We start from the raw sequence: 22,802 nt of genomic DNA on the forward strand, positions 1-22,802 counted from the left end.
ATGTTGATCATATCATCCATATGACTCGCGTTCAACCTTTCGGTTTCCGTTGTTCCGAGGCCATGTCTGTACATGCTAGGCTCTTCAAGCAAACCCAAGTATTTTCGCGTGTGCAACATGGATTACACCCGTTGTATGTGAACGTAGAGTCTATCACATCCGATCATCACGAGATGCTTCGAAACGACGAACTGTAGCAACGGTGCATACGAGGGGAGAACACTTTATTATCTTGATATTAATGTGAGGGATCATCTTATAATGCTACCGTCTCAATCTAAGCAAGATAAGATGCATAAAGGATTAACATCACATGCAATTCATAATGTGTGATATGATATGACCTTTCTTCTTGTGCTTTTGATCTCCATCTCCAAAGCACGGACATGATCTCCATCATCACCAGCATGGCATCAAGGTCAGTGGCGCCGCTTCATGGTTGTCCATCACTTATAGATACTATAACAACTACTTGAAATAAAGCTATTACAAGATGAATAGACACGCAGGTCTTTAACAAAAATTGAAAACAACCATTAGGCTCCTGCCGGTTGCCATGTTACAATAATGAACATCTCATACATCAAATATAATCATCATCACATGGCCATATCACATCACCAAACCCTGCAAAAACAAGTTAGACGCCTCTAATTTGGTTTGCATATTTTACGTGGTTTAGGGTTTTCGAGTAAGATCCAATCTACCTACGAACATGAACCACAACGGTGATACTAGTGTTGACAATAGAAAGTGCAAATTGGAATCTTCATTATGGTGGGAGAGACAGACACCCGCAAAGTCACTTATGCAATACAAGTTGCATGTCAAGCGTGGAGCAAGTCTCATGAGACGCGGTCATGTAAAGTTAGCCCGGGCCGCTTCATCCCACAATCCCGCAAGATGCAAAATACACAAACTAAAGCAACAAAAGCATCAACGCCCACAAAACCATTGTGTTCTACTCGTGCAACAGATCTATGCATATACATGGCTCTGATACCACTGATGGGGTTCGTAGCATAGAAAACAAAATATTCCTACCGCAAGACGAATAAATTCAAGATCTAATCTTTGGAACACCCAAGATCTAATCTACAAGATCGGAGCAACGAGATTGATGTGAGACTAACCCTCGAAGATTTCCAAAGCCTACGAGATTAGATCTCGTTGTTGGTGTAGACGATCGTCCCCGAGTCTTTGCAATCCGACAACACTTCTGTACTCGGTCGCGCGTACGGTGTCGATGAAGCCCCTTCCTCTCCCCGTTCCAGCGGGCAGCGGAGGTGTGGTAGATCTCCACGAAATCCCAGCAGCACGACGGCGTGGTGGTGGTTGTGGAGAAGAATTGCTGCAGGGCTTCGCTTAAGCCTGCACAGCATATGGAGGAGGAAGAGAGGGGGGCGGCCAGGGTTTCTGGATTGGTGTGTTGGCCGGCCACCCCCTCCCCTCTTTATATGGGGGGGGTCGGCCTAGGGTTCCCCTTGGGCCCCGCCTACCCCTTAGCCGGCGCATGGGGGGGAGACTTTTCTTCCCCCTCAAGTCTTCCCCTTATCTCTTCGTTTAAACACTTTCCTTTAGAGATAGATCTTATCTCTAGATTTAAACCATTTAAATTAAGAGATAGATCTTATCTCTAAGGGGTAGGCCGGACAGGGCCCACATGTCATAGTGGACAGGCCCCACCATTCCATGTGGCGCCTACGTGGCCTCTCCCAGGATGGTGGGCCCACTGGTGGCCCTCTAGAACCTTCTAGAAGCTCCGGTCAAAACACCAGACTTTTTACCGAACCCCGGAAAATGACTTCCCTTATATGAATCTTAATCTCCGGACCATTCCGGACCTCCTCGTGATGTCCTGGGTCCCATCCGAGACTCCGAACAAAAACTTCGGACTCCATCTCATATTCTGAATCTACTTATGCGACATCGAACCTTAAGCGCGTCACCATACGGTTCGCGAACTATGCAGACATGGTCGAGACTCCTCTCCGAGCAATAACCAATAGCGGGATCTGGAGATCCATAATGGCTCCCACATATTCAACGATGACTTAGTGATCGATTGAACCTTTTACATACGATGTCGATTCCCTTTGTCACACGATATTTTACTTGTCCAAGGTTCGATCATCAGTATCTCCATACCTTGTTCAACCTCGTTACCGACAAGTACTCTTTACTCGTACTGTGGTATGTTATCTCTTATGATCCAATCATATGCTTGCAAGCTAATCAGACGATATTCCACCGAGAGGGCTCAGAGTATATCTATCTATCATCAGGATGGACAAATCCCACTATTGATCCATATGCCTCTACTTACACTTTCCGAATACTTAATCCCATCTTTATAACCACCCATTTACGCAATGGTGTTTGATGTAATCAAAGTACCCTTCCGGTGTAAGTGATTTACATGATCTCATGGTCGAAGGACTTAGGCAACTATGTATCGAAAGCTTATAGCAAATTGAACTTATTGACTTGATCTTATGCTACGCTCATTTGGGTGTATGTCCATTATATCATTCACCTAATGACATAACCTTGTTATTAATAACATCCAATGTTCATGATCACGAAACCATGATCATCCATTAATCAACAAGCTAGTTATACAAGAGGCTTACTAGGGACTCCTTGTTGTTTACATAACATACATGTATCAATGTTTCGGTTAATACAATTATAGCATGGGATGTAAACATTTATCATGAACACTAAGATATAACAATAACTAATTTATTATTGCCTCTTGGGCATATCTCCAACAGAGACTTCAAACATCGACAACACCACTCGCGTATGTTCATATTTTACAAATATTCACTCACACAACATAAAAATACGCCTATTATTTACGAACCTTTTCCATACGCATCAATCTTTTGAACCTAACTGGTCAGAGATGGAAGCTGGACTCGGCTACAATATGCCTCCTCCACAAGTTCCTTCAATTTCAATGTATAATTTCAAAAAATATTGATGTCTATTAATGACAACTCATATTTTTACCCAGCAATCTTTTGATCCTGCTTGGCCCAACATGATAGCTGGGTTCGGCCACAATATGGCCCCACCACAAGGTCGTGAGCATATGCAGCAAGAATATTATGCCGGATCTTCTAGTCAACATGATAATCAAGGGATATTTAATCAATTCTTTGTTGCTGACATTATGAGCGGAGAAGAAAGTTTAATTCCTCCAGCGACACAATATCAGCACGTATTACAAACTCGACCACAGAACAATGATGCCAACACATATGATGAGGACGAAGAGTACGACCGAGGTTTGCGCCAACATCGTTCACCACGTCGTTTGTCGCCTTCTGGTGCTAAGCAGAGACCACAACGCTATCGTCGACAAGCGTGATATGTTGAGAACTGTGGCATATTACTATTATTTCTATCTATGTATGACCTAAGTATGAGACATATTTCTATACTTTTGCATAATTATCAACAAGTACTTTAAAATAAGATACATCAACATGCAAAAAATACAACATACAATTAAGTTACTATCGAAATGAAGATACATCGGCACTACCAACACCACAACTTAAAATAAACGCTATGAGTAACATTATAAGCTTCACTTTTCCCCTTCTTCTTGCTCTTCGACGATGAAATAACCTTGCCCTTCTTACTCGGTGGCATAAAATAGTCGTCCGAGCCAACGCTAGTGGATGCGGCGCTCTTCCCCTTGAAATATTCATTGCTCCTAGCCAGGCTTCTCGGCGTGAACACTTCTTCGTCTTCCTCGGTCGAGGAAGCCCATGTAAAGGGATGCCTTGCAAATTCTTCTTGTCTCTTCTCATCCTTCGGTTTCTTCTTCTCAAACCTAGCTTGTAACCTAAGAAGCTCTTGTCGTATTTCCACCGGAGTTCGAGCAGGCATACCTGCGTGCCTAGAAAAAAGCTTGCCTACCTCGACGAGGAGGGTCACATTCGTGACCAGATCTTCGACATTGTCTATGTAATTGGCACTCATAACTGAAGAAGCAGAGGAGAGAAGAGGAGCAGCCATAAATGCAGTAAAACTACGATCGCTAGGATGAGCCATCTTGGAGCGACTACGATTGTCTTCAACAAATGAATGCCCGGGGAGGGGTTTTATAGCACGCGGCTCAGAGGAAAGGCGGGAAATCTTGGCGGGAATTCATGGCGCTAAATTTTGGCGGGAAAAAATTAGGCGGGAAAATTTAGGCGCAAACTTTTTCCGGGAAATCAACATTTGTTATTAATATATCTGACGAAATAAAGAAGGAAATATAACTTGGAGTCACAAGTATCCACTATCCGAGGAAATTAGAGGCATGAACCTACTATCGAGAATAAATACCCCCTCTTGGAGTCACAAGTATCCACTTGGCCAGAGTTTCTACTAGCAACGGAGAATATGCAAGATCACAAATAACATATGATATGAATATATAATCAATCTTAACATAGTATTCAACATTCATCGAATCCCGGCAAACCAAATATAGTGGATTACATAAAGATGATCTTGATCATGTAGGGCAGCTCACAAGATCGATACATGAAGCACAAGGTGGAGAAGACAACCATCTAGCTACTGTTATGGACCCATAGTCGAGGGATGAACTACTCACGCATCACTTCGGAGACGGGCATGGCGATGTAGATGCCTCCAGCGATGATTTCCCCCTCCGGCAGGGTGCCGGGAAGAGCTTCAGAACCCCCCGAGATGGGTTCGGCTATGGCGGCCGCGACGGAACTGTTCGTGAATGGAGGCTCGGGTCTCCAGGGTTTTCCCGAGAAGTTGTATAAATAGGCGGAGGATTAATGTCGGTGGAGCGCCTGTGGGCTCCACACCTGCCCTAGGCGCGGGCCAGCCCTAGGCCGCGCCTAGGGGTGGTGTGGGCGCCCTGGTGTGCCTCTTCGTCCCCCCTCCGGACTTCGCCTTCGTTTCGGTAAAATATTGACTTCGGCTTTTGTTTCGTCCAATTCTAAGAATATTTCATGTACAACTTTTTTGAAATACAAAAATAGCAGAAAACAGGGACTGACACTGTGGCATCTTGTTAATAGGTTAGTGCCGGAAATCATGTAAAAGTGCAACGAAGTGTAAACAAAACACATATGAATTGGTGTAAAATAAGCATGGAGCATCAAAAATTATAGATACGTTTGAGACGTAGCCCTGCGTCCAGCGTGTCCATTTTCTAGTCTTGTCGCCACGTTCTTCTGCCCATGGAACCGTGCCCATGGAGCATAAAAAATTATAGATAATTTTTGTATCTGTCTCTCGCTCACTGATTTATCATTAGCAATAGCCTTTTCCCTACGCTCCTCCTCATGGAACCTTGCCCATGTACGCCGATGTTTTTCCTCCACCTCACGGCGCGTCCAATTCGGCTGCTCCTGGTCTATCCAGTGAAACCAGTTGCAAAGGGGCGGGGAGGCTGCAACAAAAATAAGACGGTTAATAAACGAAAAATAATGAAACATACCGCAAGCCTCGAGGATTTTTAATCATGCTTTTAGAACATACCGCAGGCCTCGAGGACGATGAACTTGTTCGTGCGGGTGGATCATGATCGTAATAAGCGCACATGAAATATTTCATGCCGAACTTATCAGAAAAATCCACCACCTCCTTCACCTTCGCAAGGCGGCCGCACCACGGCGGCAGGGCGTGCCGCACAGCCGGTGGCGGCACCCTCCACGTGTCGGCTGGCGAGCGTGCCGCCACGGCAGTTTTGCCATTTGCACTGAGGGGTGATCCTTTTTGCCATTTCATTGGGGCAGGTGATCCTTTTTGACAAAATTTCCGTCTTGCACGTACAAAGACGTTGCTTCCGGAAATGCTCGACCACAAGTTTTACCTGGAGAAAGCAACACTCGTTGGTCGTTGCCACCACAGATGAACTGTCATCTCCTCAATTTAGACATCCACGTGTACAAAGTACAGTAAATAAGCCATCAAACATGTATAAGGTAGCCTGGCAAACAGTGCAATTGATAAAGCCTGATCTACCAGACTCTGATGTGCACAAAGGGTGCAACTGATAGTCTGATACTGATATAAGAGAAACACAAAACGACCGCAAGGGTAAATGACAAGCTGGTGACTTAAGTCTTCTGGGGCAGGTTAAGTGTTCTTGGAGAAGCCGCGGTACGCGTTACCTTTCAGGAACGCTTGGTTCTCAGCTAACGGTGCCACGACTTGCTTCACACGTATTTCCAGCCTGGAAAAGCTTTGAAGCATCTGGAAGAACTCCTTGGCTTTGCTTTCAGGGACTGACCCATGGAAAGCTATTGTCACCTTTTCTAACACTGTTGCCCAATCAAATAACCGTTTCATAAGAGCAGCTTCATGTTCAGTTCCTCTCAGTTCCCAGATTTGTACTTCTTGGAGGCAGTTCAGCGCGAGTTTTTGGGTCTTCCAGTTTGGTGGCTGGTCGCAAGCACAACCTGACGGGCATGCAGTTTGTGCCTGAAAAAAGGTGTATGTCAGAACAATAAGATCAGCCAATATGATTTAATGCCATGAAATAAGAATAATGGAACTAAAAATTCCAAGGCTGGCAGGATGTATAACACGTCTTTTACAAATTTAGAGAAGGGTAACAGATGGAAAACAGTTTGAAGTCAACCTATTGCAGACAATAAGATTATTCTATGTAAATACGAAGTCGAACAACAGACATTAAATACTTACAGTCAGGTATTGTGCAATCGATTAACCATGTTGAATGAGATCTTAAGTTGTTTGCTTCAAAAAAGAGATCTTAAATTGTCCTTAGGCCATTGTTATCATCTTAATAACACAGTCTTTATAAATAAATGGCCAAAGAATAGAAGACAAAACCAAGGAGGTATTCCGTTTCATTGTTGGGAAAAAAATTCCTCATTCATTGCCCGATAATTTCACGCATTTCCAACAGAGTAAACTATATTTAAGAAATGAAGCATTTTACCAAGTTACTAACACCCAGTGTAACATGCTCCAAATCAAAGATGAAGCAAGGTTATGGGTCAAGGCTGGAGCAAAGGGACTTAGAGATGTGGAGTCCTGCTTCGGTGCTCCCCCCTCTTGAAACTTCTTAAGGGTATTTTGGTCTAAGGTACTTATTTAGTACGGTAGAATCCATCCGATCTGGCGCCCCTAATTACGTCACGGAAAACTGAAACTGCGCCTGCAACCGTTCAGATCGACCATACGCCCACCTTCATCAACCGTCACATACCACTAATTCTCCCCTAACCTGCAGCTGGATGCCGCCGGCCAAGCTGCTCGCCGCCGTGAATGGTCCGGCCGCCAAGCTGCTCGCCGTCATGAATGATCCGGCCGCAAACCTTAACTGTTTTCTTAACCTGCTGCTAGATATACCGGTCTTGCGGCCGGCCGCACGCACGTGTACACGTTGCCGGCCGAGCAGCTCCGGTACGTGTATCTAGACTTCATGGCATCAACCAAGCTGGCCACCGGGCGTGCTGATCAGTTCATGTCGTCGACTGTGCTCTCTCCGCCGATGGCCACATGCACGCGTACGTGGACATCACGTCGCCGGCCGACCTGCTCGCCGTAGGCACCCGTACATGAATTTCAGAGCCGTGGCTGACAAGGACGACATACGGATAAAATAGTACAAGCGCCCGTATATTTATGAATTTGGGCAATACGGGTTTTAGTGCTTAACACAAAATTAACACTACACAAAAAAACACAAAATTAACTAATGACAATCATACCCTTAATTATGAAGGGGTATAGAGTAATCTCGACCCTTGATGTGTTTAGGGGGGAGCACTGAAGCAGAAGCGGTAATATATTAGGGGGGAGCACTGAAGCAGAAGCGGTAATATACCCACTGTAAACCTCTTAGGAGGCATGTAGAACTTTCTACCTTTTCAATGAAATGAAACGTTGCGTTTTCTCGAAAAAAAACATGCTTTGTCACTGGCAGATACATAAGCCTTATATTTGCCATGCATACAATTTGGAGCAAAGCATCCAGTATCAACAGTATCAAAGCATTGCCTGGAGTAGGGCTACTAGCAGGACAAGTACAGGTGTGCCAAGAAATATGAATGCATACCAGTATCAGACAAATAGAGAAAGGGTAGTATTTACCTTGGTCTGGCCTGGTGTGTTCGGAAGTGTAAATAGCAGCATTTTTACACCAGTACACATCCCGAGGACATGAAACACACTGGCTCCAAAGGAATGTCCATTTGGACATATATCCAGGGCCAAGTGTGTAATGTCCGGGAGCCTTATAATGTCTTCCATCAAGTACTGCTCGTTCGTAATATCCTGTTGTAGATTCGCGTGCAGACACAAAAATGGAGCATTTCTGATGGTTAGTACTTTCTAGGTGTAGATACATGCTAAGTAAAAAAAAGGATAACTTGTAACAAATGGAAAGAAAATGAGGATCTGGTTTAGAAAGTAAATAACACATAACTAATGACTTTTATGCTAGCAAGTCCAAGCTCATGCGCTCCCTTGAATAATGAATATACTAGCACAGTCAGTGTAGTGGTTTGTAACATCATCCTAAGTTGATAACTACTCAAGGCAGAAAAAGGCACCGCCATCTCATAGGATAAAAAGCTACTACGAAAGGCAAATGAATGGGTGAATTGCTGCTTCAGGGACTTCAGCTAAGAAAACAAAGTGAGAATTTCGTTGTCTGCATATGGCACATTCCTTAATTTGAACTCCAAGTTTACGCAATAATGGCATAACTGACATAGAAATGAACTCACCGTCACATAGAAGAGCATGAATCTGAGACATCGGATGAGCTCGAAGCGCCGTATTAGCCTCAAACAAAAGCTATTTCGTGATCTATGGGCATCTTTTCCATATACAGAAAAAGGGTATGTTGTCACACGCTTGAGATTTTCCATGTTGCAAAACTGGGTGGAGCTTGCATCATAGGCATCGTTCCATGTGAGGAACTTCAGCTGAGGGGCGCAGATGTTTGCAACCGGCTGAGTCACGCCATTAGCAAAGCAGTGGATCACACTTAACATTTGGAGGGCTGGCGCAAAAACAGTGAGCTCTTGGATGCCCTGCAGATTCCTCAGCTCAATTTGCAAGAGAGACGCGGAGTGAATGGTGAATTTGCCCAGACCAAGGGCGCCGTCTGCCTGCAGATGTTTTAGATCGATTTCTAGGAGAGAGTCCGAGTGGATTGCAAAGTTGGCTAGACGACCCCTGGCATGGTGGACGGTGAGTTTTCGTAAGGCCGGGCAGCGTAGCGACGAGGCAGCATCACCGAGCATGCACGGACCACGCAGATCGACGCCAGCCAGGAAGAGATCGGTGAGCCCGGCGAATACGCCGAGAGGTGGCATGGCGAGGGCCAGATACCCTAGGTCGAGGCGGATCGCGGTGGCGTTCTCGAAGCAGGGAAGCTCGAGGGCGCCATTTTCCGCTTCCACGGCCTCGTCTTCCGTCTGCTTCTGCCCCACCTCGTTGATGAGTTGTAGATCGCCCGAGAGGCGGGGCGCGGCGACGAGAAGCAAGGCCGTCAGGGACTCGGGGGTGGCGTCGATGACCTCGACGGCGAGGCGGCGGGTGATGAGCGCTTCATGGGACTCGAGGGCGGCGCGGATGCCTTGAGGACCAGTGGCGGGGTGGAAGCAGAGCTCCGGGAGTAGCTCCCAGAGGCGGCGCCAGTGGTGTGAGAGGACGCTGGTCTTAGCGGCGGCGGCGGCGTCGCGGAGCTTGATAAGGATTTGGATAAGAACGTCGTCGGGAAGCGCGCTGAGCCGGTCCTCGCCGGGCGGAAGCCTGGGCGGCGCCGGCGCGGCGATCTCCCCGTCCATGTGCTCCATGGCCATGGGGGGTTCGATTTGGGCCCTCTCACATTTCAGTTCACACCGGCGAAATGGTAATGGTCGGAGTCTGGACTCTGGAGTCGCAGTCGATTCGCACACAGTCACAGATGCTGAGGAGCAGATGGGCCGAGATTGCTGAGTTGGCCCGTTTAGCACCAGATAACAGGATCAACTTCACCCACCGGACGGATGAACCCTATAGGCGGTTAGAGCATCTCCACTCGTCCCCCGACGAGGCCCCCGAGCGACGTTTTTTCCATCCGGACGGCGAAATTCGGCCCAGTCGCGCCCCCGGTTTCTCGTTTTCGTCCGGATTTGTCCCTTCGTCCATCCGGCGAGCCCACGCCATCCCCGGCCCCCCGGGGCGCGCTCGGGGACTCCGGACGAAAGATTTTGGCGCGAAACGTCGTGTGGACCCGCGTAGTCGGCGACTGGAAAACCAAATCATGTCGATTTTCCCTCCAATTTGCTTGCATATCCCCATTCCCTCCAATTTGCTTGCATATCCCCATTCTCTCCCGCCGAAATCCCCCAATCTCCTCGTCTTCCAGCTCCGGCTCTCGGCGGCGTCTTCTCGTCCACCACCACTCTCCTCCTCGTGTTCTCGTCCACCACAATGCCGCCGAAGGCGCCGGCGAGGAAGATGCGGGCGAAGAAGACGAAGCCGCCGGGCATGTCGAACTCCGAGTGGGCGGCGGACGAGAAACGGCGCGAGGTAGAAACAAGCGCCAGTGCGGAGAGGGTGAAAAGAGCCGCCGCCAAGAGGTCGGCGGCGGCGGCCCAGGACGAACAAGCGAGGCTGATCAGCATGGCCTTTAGCGGCGGCGGCAGCATGTTCCCCGGCCAATGGCCGACGCAAGGTACAACCGGTTCCCCGTCGTCCTTCTCCCCTTCGCCGTACTCGCCGTCGCCGACTGCCGTGTTCCAAGAGGGCGCCCACGTCCAGCCGTCCAGGTCCACGACGTCGCCGCCCGAGCTTGACGTCGGCGGTGGCGGCCTGTTCGAGGACACCTCGCGCGGCCCTGCGACGAGGGCCGCTCCCGTTCGGTGCGACGGCGGCGCCGAACGAAGAGGAGATCCACGAGATGATCACCTCCGGCTCCATGGCCGCCGCCCGCGAGCCCGGGGTTCTTCATGACCGCCGCCGCTGCGTGCCCGGGGTTCTTCACGCAAGAGGAGACGAGGGCGACGGCAGGCTGTGGCGGCGCGCAACGGCATCGGGAGGATGTTGCCGACGGAAGGCAAGCCGTCGAAGAAGAAGTCGAGGAAGAAGAAGAGCCAACTCAAGCCGCCGCCAACCTTGTCGAAGGGGAAGAAGAAGAGGAAGAAGGACTCGCCGCCTGCCGAACCGCGTATCAAATGGACGCCGAAGGAAGAGGAGTGCCTCGCCGAAGCTTGGATGACCGTGTCCACGAACGGCATAATCGGGGCCAATCGGTCGTTCGACACGTATCGGCTTCGAGTGAAGCAGGCGTACGAGGAACGCAAACTCGTCGATCCCTACTTCAACAAGACGAACATGAACGTGTACCGGGGAGAGAAGGCAATGGCCACCCATTGGGGGATCATGCGGACGGCGTGCGAGCAAATGGCACGGCATACAGGAGGAGGTCGACAAACGGCCGATCAGCGGCCACGACTTGGAGCAAAAGGTATGCTCCGCCGACCCTGCATCACCGAGGCACATCGTCGTTACCTGACCCGTATCGCCGTGATCTTTTTTCCCCAGCTGTGCCGAGCTTTGGACATGTACACGGACGACACCGGCCTGCAGTTCAAGTTCCTCAACGTCTACGCCCGCTCGAGAATTGCGAGAAGTGGAAGGAAACTCGCACGACTCTCTCGAAGAGCAAGACCGAGCAGTACAACCCCGACGCTCCGGCGGCTTGCGCGGCGGAAGGGCGCCCTGAACTCGGCCAGAAGAAGCTGAAAGAGCTCAAACGGACGGACAATCCCGCCGACGGGATGCGGGCGTCGATCGACAAGTGCTGGGCCGACTTGAGGTCGCACGCCGACGGGAGGAACGACAAGTTCGACGGTAGGTGGCGTGAGATGCTCGCCAACCAAGGCGTCCGGATCGCCTCGCCGAAGACGACGGCGGCGGCGAAGAAGAGGAACACAGACTTGGCGTTCCTCATGGGCGGCGGCGACATGGAACTGATGGACGAGGAGACGAGGAATTGGTACCAGGGCCACTGCAGCGACATCCTCCGAGCCACTCCGGCCAGTCCTTCATCGTCTCCGCCGGCTCCTACCTCGTCTACCTCACCATCTACCTCGTCGACTGCGGCTGCTTCGACGTCCACTGCCGCTGCTTCCTCGTCGCCCGCAGCAGCCGCTTCGGCCACGGCGTGTGAGGGAACTCGGTCCGTCGGACACCGCCGTGCCGGCCGGGACTGCCGACGAGCTCTGTCTCCGTGTAATTTCCCTCCGATCGCCGATCCGTGGCTGATCCTTTTGCTCCTTTTGCCGATCAACCGGCCGTACTTGTAGCGCGGGACGGCGATTTGTTTGAATTTAAACTCTATCCGCCGAACTCCGGGTGGACGACTGGAAATACGGTACTCCCCACGACTTAATTTCGTCCAATCCGGCGGTTGTTTCGTCCGGATTTGGGCGTGGGGAGCGCCAACGAGTGGGGATGCTCTTAGAGCATCTCCAGCCCGGCGACCTAAAACGGATACGTTTCGTATCCGTTTTTTACTGTTTGGATGGCCGCACGGACAAGCGGATAGGGGTGGCGTCCGGGTTACCGTTTGAGTCGCCCGATGCGTCCAACACGGCGATCAAATGGGCGTCATCTGGATCGTCTTTCCTGGGTGGCTCTAACCATGGCAGGCTCGACGGGACAACAATGGCGAGTGGGAGGAGGACGCGGGAAAGTTCCCGCGTAAGAAAGTGGCAGGCGCATGCTCATGCCCAATTTTCCTACCACGGCCGCTAGCCATAGAAGGTGACGCGCGCGGCCTCCTCTAGCTCACAGCAGCCATTGGCGCCCCAGTCTCCTTCTTCCTTCTTCGGCGCCCTCTGCTCCCCACGCACCATGCCGCTCAGCCTGTAGACCACGTGGGCGAAGCTCTCCCTCGCCGCCAGTGAGCAGTTCCTGCTGTCATCCGAGCGCGCGACGGAGGGGCGCAACGTGGAGGCCCGCATCACAGTCGAGGGGGCGGCGTAGGAGTTAGAGGACGCGGAGCATGCGGAAGTGGACGGGGTCGTCTACATGGAGTACGATGAAGGCTGGTACGATGCCGCCGAGGACGCACCACCGCCCGGGCAGCAAGCGGCGCTGCTGGCCTCGTTCGAGACTACGCAGTAGGACGCGGCTCACGAGCGCGAGATGTCGGTGGTTTTCACCACCGCCATCTAGGCGTGCTTGGCTGAGATGTCCCGCACCACCAGGGAGCACGAGGCCGCGCGCCTGGCCGAACGGTGGCGTATATGCGACCTCATTAGTGGGAGGTCCCAGCTTATTGTCATGGTGGAAGCACGCCGCCTGCTCGACTTCCCCCGAGCGGCAGAGGAAGAGTACCAGCTAGAAGAGGAGCGTGGCCAGGAGTGGCACCCCAATCGCGTGGCGAAACAAGGAGGCCCAAGACGCATCGCGCCCCCGCCTCCACGCACACCAGGACGCCGAGCTCGGCGTACACGCCATCACGTGCGCTAGGGAGACAGTGCCCCTCATGTGTGTGACACAAACAACCACCTCAGTGCGGCGAAGGCAGAGCTCGTGCTTTCCACCGCGACCAGTTGGGACCGGAGGAGGGCGGAGGCCGCGGCGGGGAAGAAGGCAGGCGGCGTGGGGCCATCCAACTTAAGCTGGAGTGGAATCCTCGCGCATAGCGAGTTTGCCGTCGTCAAGTGAAATCCTTGGACGCATGGGCTGATGGTTGTGAAATACGTCACTTTTTCTCGCTTTTAAACCCTTAGCTAAGTCAACAAATTGACTAAGTTTGCCTCTCAAATTGTCACTAATGACTAATTAATGCAAAAATGTGCAATCTCTTCTATTTTTTGGATGATGTGCAGGAAATCACGTCATAATGACAAATGGATCTGCAATTACTGAAGAGAATCGCGTCAGGAGTATGACAAAGTTGAATACACTCGAAGAGGAGGTTCTAGGGACTTAAAACTTGCATCGGTACGGGCAAGCCTCGCCCGTACCATCTGCTGCAGCCTTCCTGAGGTCAAACCCTATAAGTTTCGTGAATGACCTAACGCCAAAGAGAGATCCATTCATCGCCAAACAGAGCCGCCATCCATCAGATCCATCTGCACCACACCGAAGGAGATCCACCACCATAGTTCGTCCATTCCATCCCCAATCTCCTCCATAGCCATAGTCGTCACCATTGTAATAGAGATCTCCTCGAGAATTGGGGATCATTGTAAGAATATTGTGATTTCAATCTAAGTATTCGCCACAATGATTCCTATCTTTGTTACTGATCTTGATATTATGTGTGAGTAGTCCTCACGGGCTGCGGGGTTGGGGTGAATCCTCGCAGTGTTTATGTGCATCTAATCTTATTATATGTGTAAGAATTGAATAGGAGTTTTACAATCTTGTATCCTTGTCTCTTTGCCTCGTTTCGATGATCTGCAGGTACCCATATTATTCGGATCGATCAATGGAATAGGTGGGGTGAGTGGAGAACGGAGTGCTACCGCGAAACCTCAGTGACAGAAGGTGAAATTAGCGTTACATGTTTAGTGATTCATTCGGGATTATATATGGCACAATCATCTAGCTTAATGTTTTGGTCTCTATTCATATGCTTAATAGCTTAATGGTTGGATCAATAGGCTCTTGTCACCTTTGGCTTTAGGTGCAAAAGTATTTACGGATGTGATACTCATAAATCTCTTATATCTATTTTATTCGTTACACATATGCGCTTTAATTATATATGTATGGATAGCTGCATAAGAAACCTTAACCCTGGCCTATTTTCATCATTGAACACAACCCCCATAAAAGTAAAATAGAAAGGTCTGGTAAACATAAAATAAAAAAAAACTAGCAAGTCTTGTAGACGTTTCATTTACATTATTTTAGCAGTGCTTCCCAAGGTTCGATTAAACCTAAGTCCACTAGGTAAAAAGCTTATCATACTACAGTTCGTAATTCAGATCGAAGGTATCACCAGCTGTGGCACGTGGCTTAGGTAGCTAACCTAGGAGCCTAGAGTAGAAGTAGTAGGGCATAAGAAAGGAATGTGTTTTCTATTAATATGAAAATTACCTGTCCCTATGACAAGAGGGCCATGGGAGATCATGGCAGGACGGCACGTGCATCCGCTCACTGTCCGCGGCTACGTAAAGCAAGCTCAGATTTAGGTCAGCTATGGGTCGAGGCAAACGGTCGCGGTGGTTCGTTTTCGGTATGCGTGGCCGCGTTGGGGGCGATTTTGTCCGGCTCAACCCATTCGAACGCGCGCGTGCGGGATGGGTAGCTGTGGCGCACACCCTTCACGCACGGTATGGGTCTGCCTGGTCGGTCCAGTTTACCATTTTTCTTTTTTCTCTATTCTGTTTTCTGTTTTCTGTTTTTTGTGTTTTCTTTTTTCGTTTCTGTTTCTTTTTTCGTTTCTATTTCTTTTTTCTTTCTTCATATTTCTTTGAAAATAAATTTCAAAAGTGTGCATTTTAAATTTAGCAAATATTTTAACTATAAAATGTTTAAATTTAAAATTTTCATATTCAAAATATGTTCAATCTCAAAATTATCCAAATTCAAAAATGTTCGATTTTGAAAATGTTCAAATTTTAAAAAGAAGTTTCAATCTCGAAAAATGTTCGAGGTCGAAAAAATGTTCAAGTTTCAGAAATACTTAGATTAAAAATATTCGTTCTCAAAAAAATTGTTCAATCTTGAAAATGTGCAATTTCGAAAAATGTTCACTTATAAAAAAGGTTCAAAATTTATAAATATTCAATCCTAAAAATATTCAGATTTTAAAATAAGATTTTGGAAAAATTCATTTTTAAAATGTTCAATTTTCGAAAAATTTCAGATTTTGAACAGAAATCATTTTTGAAAATGTTCAAATCTTTTTTAAAATAAGTTTCTGCAAAATATTAAGTTTTTTTTTGGAAAAAGCATATTTAAAAAATGAAAAATTTAGCGTAAAAAAGAAAAACTAACCTATTTTTGTTGGTTCGTGGCCCAAATAACTGCCGCCTGGGACACAGGGTGTGCGGCGCTCCCGAACGCACCAAGTAGGTCGGAGTCCCCCATACACACACCGGACATGTACATTGGGTTAACATTGGCGCCTCTTCTGTAAATATCACCGGCGACTCGTGTGAGAGGCAATTGTCCCGTACACTATTTCATTAAGTATCATTGCGTTTCAATGTATCTAGTCAAACCAAAACACAATGTTTTTTAATGGAACTTGATATAAAAATGTGCTGTGAATCTCAAAGCAGTGAATCAACGGCACAAACATGCACAGAGTCACAGACCTTCCGTGCACAGGACAAACATATTTCTCCGACTCATGCTCCAACTTATAAACACGTAGAAATATTATTTTTTTGTATCGTCCAAAGCATGGCTATTGGCGATGAGCGTCAGCTGTACCGGTTAGACAATGGAGCTGTGGTGTAAAGTTAGAGAAGCTACAGTGCTCTAACTTTCCTTCTTTCCAACCATATGAATCGCTGAGCCTGTACACGACGCTCTTACTAGATGATTTGATGAGTTTCACTAGCTTCATGCTTACATGTTAATAAAGTGGAGTTTTGGATATGATTACACTATTTTCATGTACTCCATCTGGTTCATATTAATTGACTCTAATATAGATGTATCTAGATATATTTTAATTCTAGATACATCTATATTGAAGTCAATTAATATGAATCGGAGTAGTACCGTAATTTGGCTCTCTAAGTACGATGGAGCATCAAGTGTGTACGTGTATGAGTTCGGTCGCTCTTCGAGCTTCAGTTGCAAGTATACAGCACGCTGTGTCACTGTGGCTACCTGCTACCGCAACAACAATCAGAACCACCTCAGGAACACTTTGCCCCTGAACACTACAAAAACACTAAAAGCTGGCTACGTGTGAGTAACAAAGAGTGTTATATACACTGTTTAGGCCTGAAATTGTCAGGTTCCAACAGTTTCAACAACAACTTCTCTAGCTTCCCCGAGCCTTTCATTGGCCGGAGAACAAACGACCTTCCGAAGAAGCTACAAGGGTCTTTGCCACCGACCGGGCTACCCAAGCACCATCCACCTGGCGTGAAGTGGTCGGGCCGTCGCTTCAGCAGCTCGGCGTCGATCATATCCAAGACTGGATCGTCGTATGTGAAAGAGTGTGCAAACGGCGTCCCGCTGTCCCTCATCGCGGCGAAGTGCTCGGTTGTCAGATTAAGAGGGTGTGTCCGAGGGGGGTTATCCCATGCCATGAAACGGAGATCGCTGTTGACGGTGGTGTTCTGGTAGTACTTCGAGTTGCAGATCACTGTGTGGAAGTACCCCTCTGAGGACGACAGGAAGTTGGTGAAGTACATGAGTAGCGTGCGAGGAAGGTTGTCCCATCCTAGTATGCAAAACTCCAGGAATGGCCGGCTCAATATTACCCACGACGAACCTGCATCGGGAGAATAAGGTCATTGGTTAGAGATCACATTAACACTGTAACAAAGAGTCTGCATTTGGCTCTCAACATATAGACCTATGTGTCAGTTTCATCTTCAAGAGAATGGCAGGTTCATCAAGAAAATAAACATAATTCTGTAAAGGGATTTCCAATTTATGGTGAATTAACACTTGTAAGTTCTTCTTTCAGGTTAAGCCATTAGCGGACCTTTATGCATTGTCTTGCTTTAAAATGTTGATGCCTAAAGGACTATGCGGAAGTGGAAATATCTACTCCCTCCGGTTCATATTAATTGACTCTAATATGAATGTATCTGGACACATTTTAGTTCTAGATACATCCATATTGAAGTCAATTAATATGAATCGGAGGGAGTAATATTGTGCTGCCACATATTCCCTTTTTTTCTTGAAGATGCTAGCACTTAAGGAACAATGCAGTCCATGAGAAGGCTAGAGCCACCATTGCAGATTCGGTGTCGTTTCTGACTAAATTATGAGTGGTCACTATTGCCCGTCCGACAACAGAGTGATGCATTCTTATTTCTTAAGATCCTGGCTAGCATAGATCTTCGTAACGCACAACAAAAATATATATAAACCCCCAGATGTATTCAATCTAATAGGTCAACTGGTTGTTGCTTGTCTTAGTTGATGATCAAAAAGGCATATGGCTAATGAATTTTCTAGCCCAATCTCTGTGTATAAAATAGTTTGCATAAGCATTATTTATATCTCTTGTACTACAATACTTCATATGCAGAACAACTTCACGTCCATTGAATAAGTTTTATCAACAACCTGCAGAGTATTATGATGAGAATCGTGAATATAGCAATGTCATAGTTCTACAGTCATACACAGCAATTTGTATGGGAATCTAGTTGTAGTTAAGAGAGTATTGTGAACAGGAGGTAGATAGGCAGCAGCATAGTGTTCTATGCTTATACTATTGAACTAGTGCAGAAATATTTGGACTGTGTTAAGTACAAAGCAAGCATGAGACAATACCTACAAATATTTTGAAAGCTGAAGGCAAGCTTCTTTTCTCCTTTGTTGTTATGACCTCTGTTTTGTTCGAGATCTGCAACGCTGGATCTACAATGATTGGTCTTGCCATTTGATGCCTGCACACGCAACCAAGGAATCATGATAAAGAACATATCATCAGATGTTAAGAAACACAAGGAAAAAAAATCCCTTACTCCTTCCAACCGATACTGCTTGTGTGCTCGATGAAGTTCAGATCTCTTGGAAGATATGAGAAGATATGAAGGAGGTCTGTCAAGTATGAGGGGAAGGACATGGATGTTAATTTCAGAAGTGACACCAACTAGTTTGATAGAGCACTGCAATCCATAAATGTGCTACCAATCAACATATAGGTCCACGCCAATATTTTGTTCTATCAACTAGGGAAAAATGGAAACCTCAAGAACTACAAGTGAGACCAGAAGCACAAGCTATCTTTGGCTCTTTGCTTTGACACGGATTCCTTAAAATTATAATAGTATTATAAATAGACACCCAACATTGCCGCCTTGTGTTGATGTAACATCCAGAATACTCCAGATGAGTTGCATACAAGATGCTGAAATTCACGCTCTTTTTACCTCAGCGCAATATTTTCTGTGGAAGGAACAGCAGTACTGGCTAGCCCAACAAGCACCTTATTTATTAAATCCTTATAGTTAACAAAAATCCCAAGTGATGCAATGGATGACTGCAGTATTTATTGCAATTTTACTGAGACATTTATAATAGCTGATGTACCATATATGATGAACTTGGAAAATTTTGCGTTTTCTGGTGGATGTGGAAATCTAGGATGCCAACTGTGAGACAGCAAGAGAGGACGTAACACCTGGCAGTGTAGAGTGCAGGGCTATTTGGTCATCCATTTTGACAATATAAACACTACAGGCTATGGGCAGTTCTGACTAGATGTATGGAGAGAAAAAAGGTAACTGAAAACACTCAAGCTACGGCTAGACAGATAGCTTTGCCAATGATACTGTTACAGATAGCATTCCTTTTAGGAGGGGTCTTCACTGGGGCAGATGTTCGGGCTATGTGAAATTTTAAACATAGGATGAAGGAATGAAATTGCCAGTCCCCTTCTGGAGTTACTAATCAACTCGTCTGCTTGATGCAGTTCTGAATGCCGCTGCGCAGTTGGGAAGCACAAGAGTTCATGATGTGAAGATGTGACTGGGATCCCTGGTGTGTTGGACTAAGTGATGAATCTGAACTCTGAAGCGCTGATGCTTATGTTTTGGTTTATGTTGCTCATCCCACCCTTTTTTTTACTTCCCAGCCAGCTTTATCTATATTATGTCCCCTCCCTTTTGTAGCCTGAACTTATCGTTCAACAGAACTGGCCTACACCAGAGTGCAGCAAGAATAGCACTGTTCTAACAGAAAAACTGATTTGGGGGAGTTATAGCAAATGAATATACCTTACAGAGCAGGAGCAGCATATAAGGTCCTAAATGAGCAGAAGCTACAACCAAGCTACAAGCACTATGGCACACAATCTATAGTTTTGGTAAGTGTAGTGAATGCTTTAAAACTATAAAACGCATTTAAAACTGCAAGTTAACTAGTAGAGGCAATGGAATCAAGAAGGAGGTAGCTGAAATTAGTTAGTACCATCCTGGGGCATGAGCGGGTAGTCGGAGGCGCTGAGATTGATGAACCAGCTCCACCCCTGGAACTCCTTGAGCATGAGCGCGGCGCCGTGGAGCGTGGCGGCGAGCTCGGTGGGTCCCCGGCGCGAGACCGCGGCCCACTCGCCGGGCGCGGCGACCCGCACGTTGCCGTAGCGGCGCGGCGCCTCCTCGCCGCGGACGAAGGCCTCGAGATCCGCGCGGTCCTCGTCGCCCGCGACCCCGACGAGGTAGTAGTTCCAGGGGTGGTAGAGCGCCGCGAGCAGCCTCCGGATCCGCGGGCCGTCCCCGGGGCCGCCCGAGATGAGGTAGGCGAGCCTCGGCGGCGGCAGCGGGGGCTGCTGCCTGCCCCCCAGCCGCGGCGGCTGCGGCTGCGAGCGCGCGGAGCCGAGCGCGGCGTAGAGGATGGGGAGCGAGAGCAGCGGGAGCGCCAGCAGCAGCCAGCGCGGCCACCGCTGGCGGTGGTGGTGCGCCTGCGGCGGCGGGTGGTGCTTCCTCGACATGGCGCCGCGGGCGGGCTGGAGGCAGCGCTAGAGCTCCGGCATTCGGTGGCCGGTGGGTGGGTCGGGTCGCCGGTGACGCGTACGGACGGTGACCTATCGGACGGAATGGAGGCGCTGGGTCGGTCGCTGGGCTTAGCTGGCTGGTGGAGGTGAGGTAGCAGCGTAGGTGGAGACGGTGGCAGCGGCGTTTCGTGCAAGCAAGTCGGGGGCGAGTGTACGGGTGCAAAGCGTGCTGCGTTGCCTGCGTCTGACGCGGAGTGCAGAGCGCTTCTGCTACTCTTTTACTACTTGAGATTAGCGATGCAATTACGGGATCATTTTATAACGCTCCAGAGTCCACACAGGTGATTGCATCGATCGGAGGCTGAGTTTTTAAATACAAGGGCTTCACCATGCGCCGCGCGTAAGCACATGTTTAAGCATCTCTCCCTCCCACCTCAATCTGCAAGATTTGCTCGCTATAGATGGGCAAAAATACCGGTCTATTACACTATTACACATTTCGAGCATAAATTAGTTACTAACAAAATGTAAGACATTCATGCCCTTTCTAGCCCTATATAGAGTTTGGAAAATATCAAAAATTAATTATGAAACAACGGCTATAACACAGATGTACAAATTCAAAGACATTCAGTCCATCGCCATACACACAAACACTCTCATGGAGACATATCCCCCTCCAAACATGTAAGTTACCATCACAATTTTGAACATATTTAGGGCAATGCTAACTTTTCCACAACTGAGTTCAAAAAAGTGTCATTTGGCGCTAAAGCACTTCTAAAATAAAAATAAAAAAGGTTAGGCACATGTAATATAACATTTAGCAACAAAGGAAGCATAGGATACATTTAGGGAACATTTATTTGAATTCGCCTATCCTAACCGACCATGTCCAAACTCTATGCTCTCCCTCGTCTTTTCCAACTGGCGACGCAGTGGCAGTGACCAACATGCTATCAGGAGCGATGCTGGTGGGAAGCAAGCAACCGGTCTCTGTCCACTCTAATATTGACTTTGTGCACTTTGATTTGCCTATGTCCACTCCGATTTTGGAAGAAAAGGTGTTGTGTTTTCTCTGTTTTATCAACTAAATTAATTGTTAAAGCTTTTTTCAATACGTAATACCCTAATAAACCGGTATGTAGGGAGTAACCGGTTGTACTACCTCGGATTGGGTACGGTTTTCTCATGCCACGCGGGGTGCAGCCAAGCAGGCCCTCAAACTCGTACCAGATAAGTTATCTGGTATGGGTTTGGTGATTTGTTTGGGCGCAGACCCTCATCAGTATTGAAAATCAGGACATTGACTTAGTATATTTTTTTATTTTAAATAAATGAATATCAAAATGATAGTAATACAAATCAAAATCCCTTTCAAATAAAATACAAATCAAAATTGCTATTATCTCAACATCACACAATACAACAATAATCCAAATTACAATGAATGTTCAAATCAAATAATTAAGAAAGGCCTGGAATGGAATTAATGGTTCACATGATCTAAACCCAACAATAATCCAACATCGATGATCTAAACCCTAAAAGGCGCCCAACCGCCGAGCCTTTACGCTTTTGTTTCTTGCCGTCATCTTGCTCCTTCACGGCGGCCAACAAGATGAGGTTCTCGACATTGTCGTCGTGAAGGAATTTTTCAATGTCGGAATCGCCTGACGACGACAAATCCTCGAGCAAAAATCGGGCCACCCCCAAGTTCATCTACAAACAAAAATCTAAGCTCACAAACCGCAGCGCCCGAATCTTGAATAAATGACCTTGATTTACCCTAAACTTACCTCCAGGACAGCGAGGGCGTGGACGCTAGCTGACAATGAATTTGGGTTTGCATGACGGGGAATGAGCGGGCAAATCGATGGCCCTTGATTCTACCCGAGAGCGATGTCGGCTATCATGGCCCCCTCGATTGAAGCCTTGCATACCATTGCGGTGCTTTCGGGGTTGCTCGATATGGGTATCCAATATGGTGCACCACGGATCGAAAATCGTGAGTGATGGATAAAATTATTCAGGCCGGCTTTTCGGGTCTTTTTTCACCAAAAACCAAAAACTAACGATTATATATTTTTAGCCAGGCAGATATCCGGCATATGTGCTACAGTTGCTCTAAAATGTTTTGAAACACAGGTTTTATCTTATACGGTATTTTGGAACATAGGTA

At 47.6% G+C, this 22,802-nt stretch overlaps 2 protein-coding genes across 2 annotated transcripts; both read right to left on the reverse strand.

Annotated features, from left to right (window-relative positions):
- Positions 1–5,897: 5,897 nt before the first annotated feature.
- On the reverse strand, positions 5,898–9,833 carry LOC124695295. The gene is made up of 4 exons (XM_047228152.1): positions 9,219–9,833; positions 8,751–9,137; positions 8,113–8,295; positions 5,898–6,471 (listed from the first exon to the last, which is right to left on the reverse strand). The coding sequence occupies exons 1-4, from the start codon at positions 9,831–9,833 to the stop codon at positions 6,127–6,129; spliced, it is 1,530 nt and encodes a 509-aa protein (XP_047084108.1). The 3' UTR covers positions 5,898–6,126.
- Positions 9,834–16,718: 6,885 nt separating this feature from the next.
- LOC124695296 (beta-glucuronosyltransferase GlcAT14B-like) lies at positions 16,719–20,617 on the reverse strand. The gene is made up of 4 exons (XM_047228153.1): positions 20,098–20,617; positions 18,651–18,726; positions 18,457–18,572; positions 16,719–17,437 (listed from the first exon to the last, which is right to left on the reverse strand). The coding sequence occupies exons 1-4, from the start codon at positions 20,615–20,617 to the stop codon at positions 16,923–16,925; spliced, it is 1,227 nt and encodes a 408-aa protein (XP_047084109.1). The 3' UTR covers positions 16,719–16,922.
- Positions 20,618–22,802: the final 2,185 nt, after the last annotated feature.

This window comes from Lolium rigidum, chromosome 3 (assembly GCF_022539505.1).
Source record: "Lolium rigidum isolate FL_2022 chromosome 3, APGP_CSIRO_Lrig_0.1, whole genome shotgun sequence".
Classification (NCBI taxonomy): domain Eukaryota; kingdom Viridiplantae; phylum Streptophyta; class Magnoliopsida; order Poales; family Poaceae; genus Lolium; species Lolium rigidum.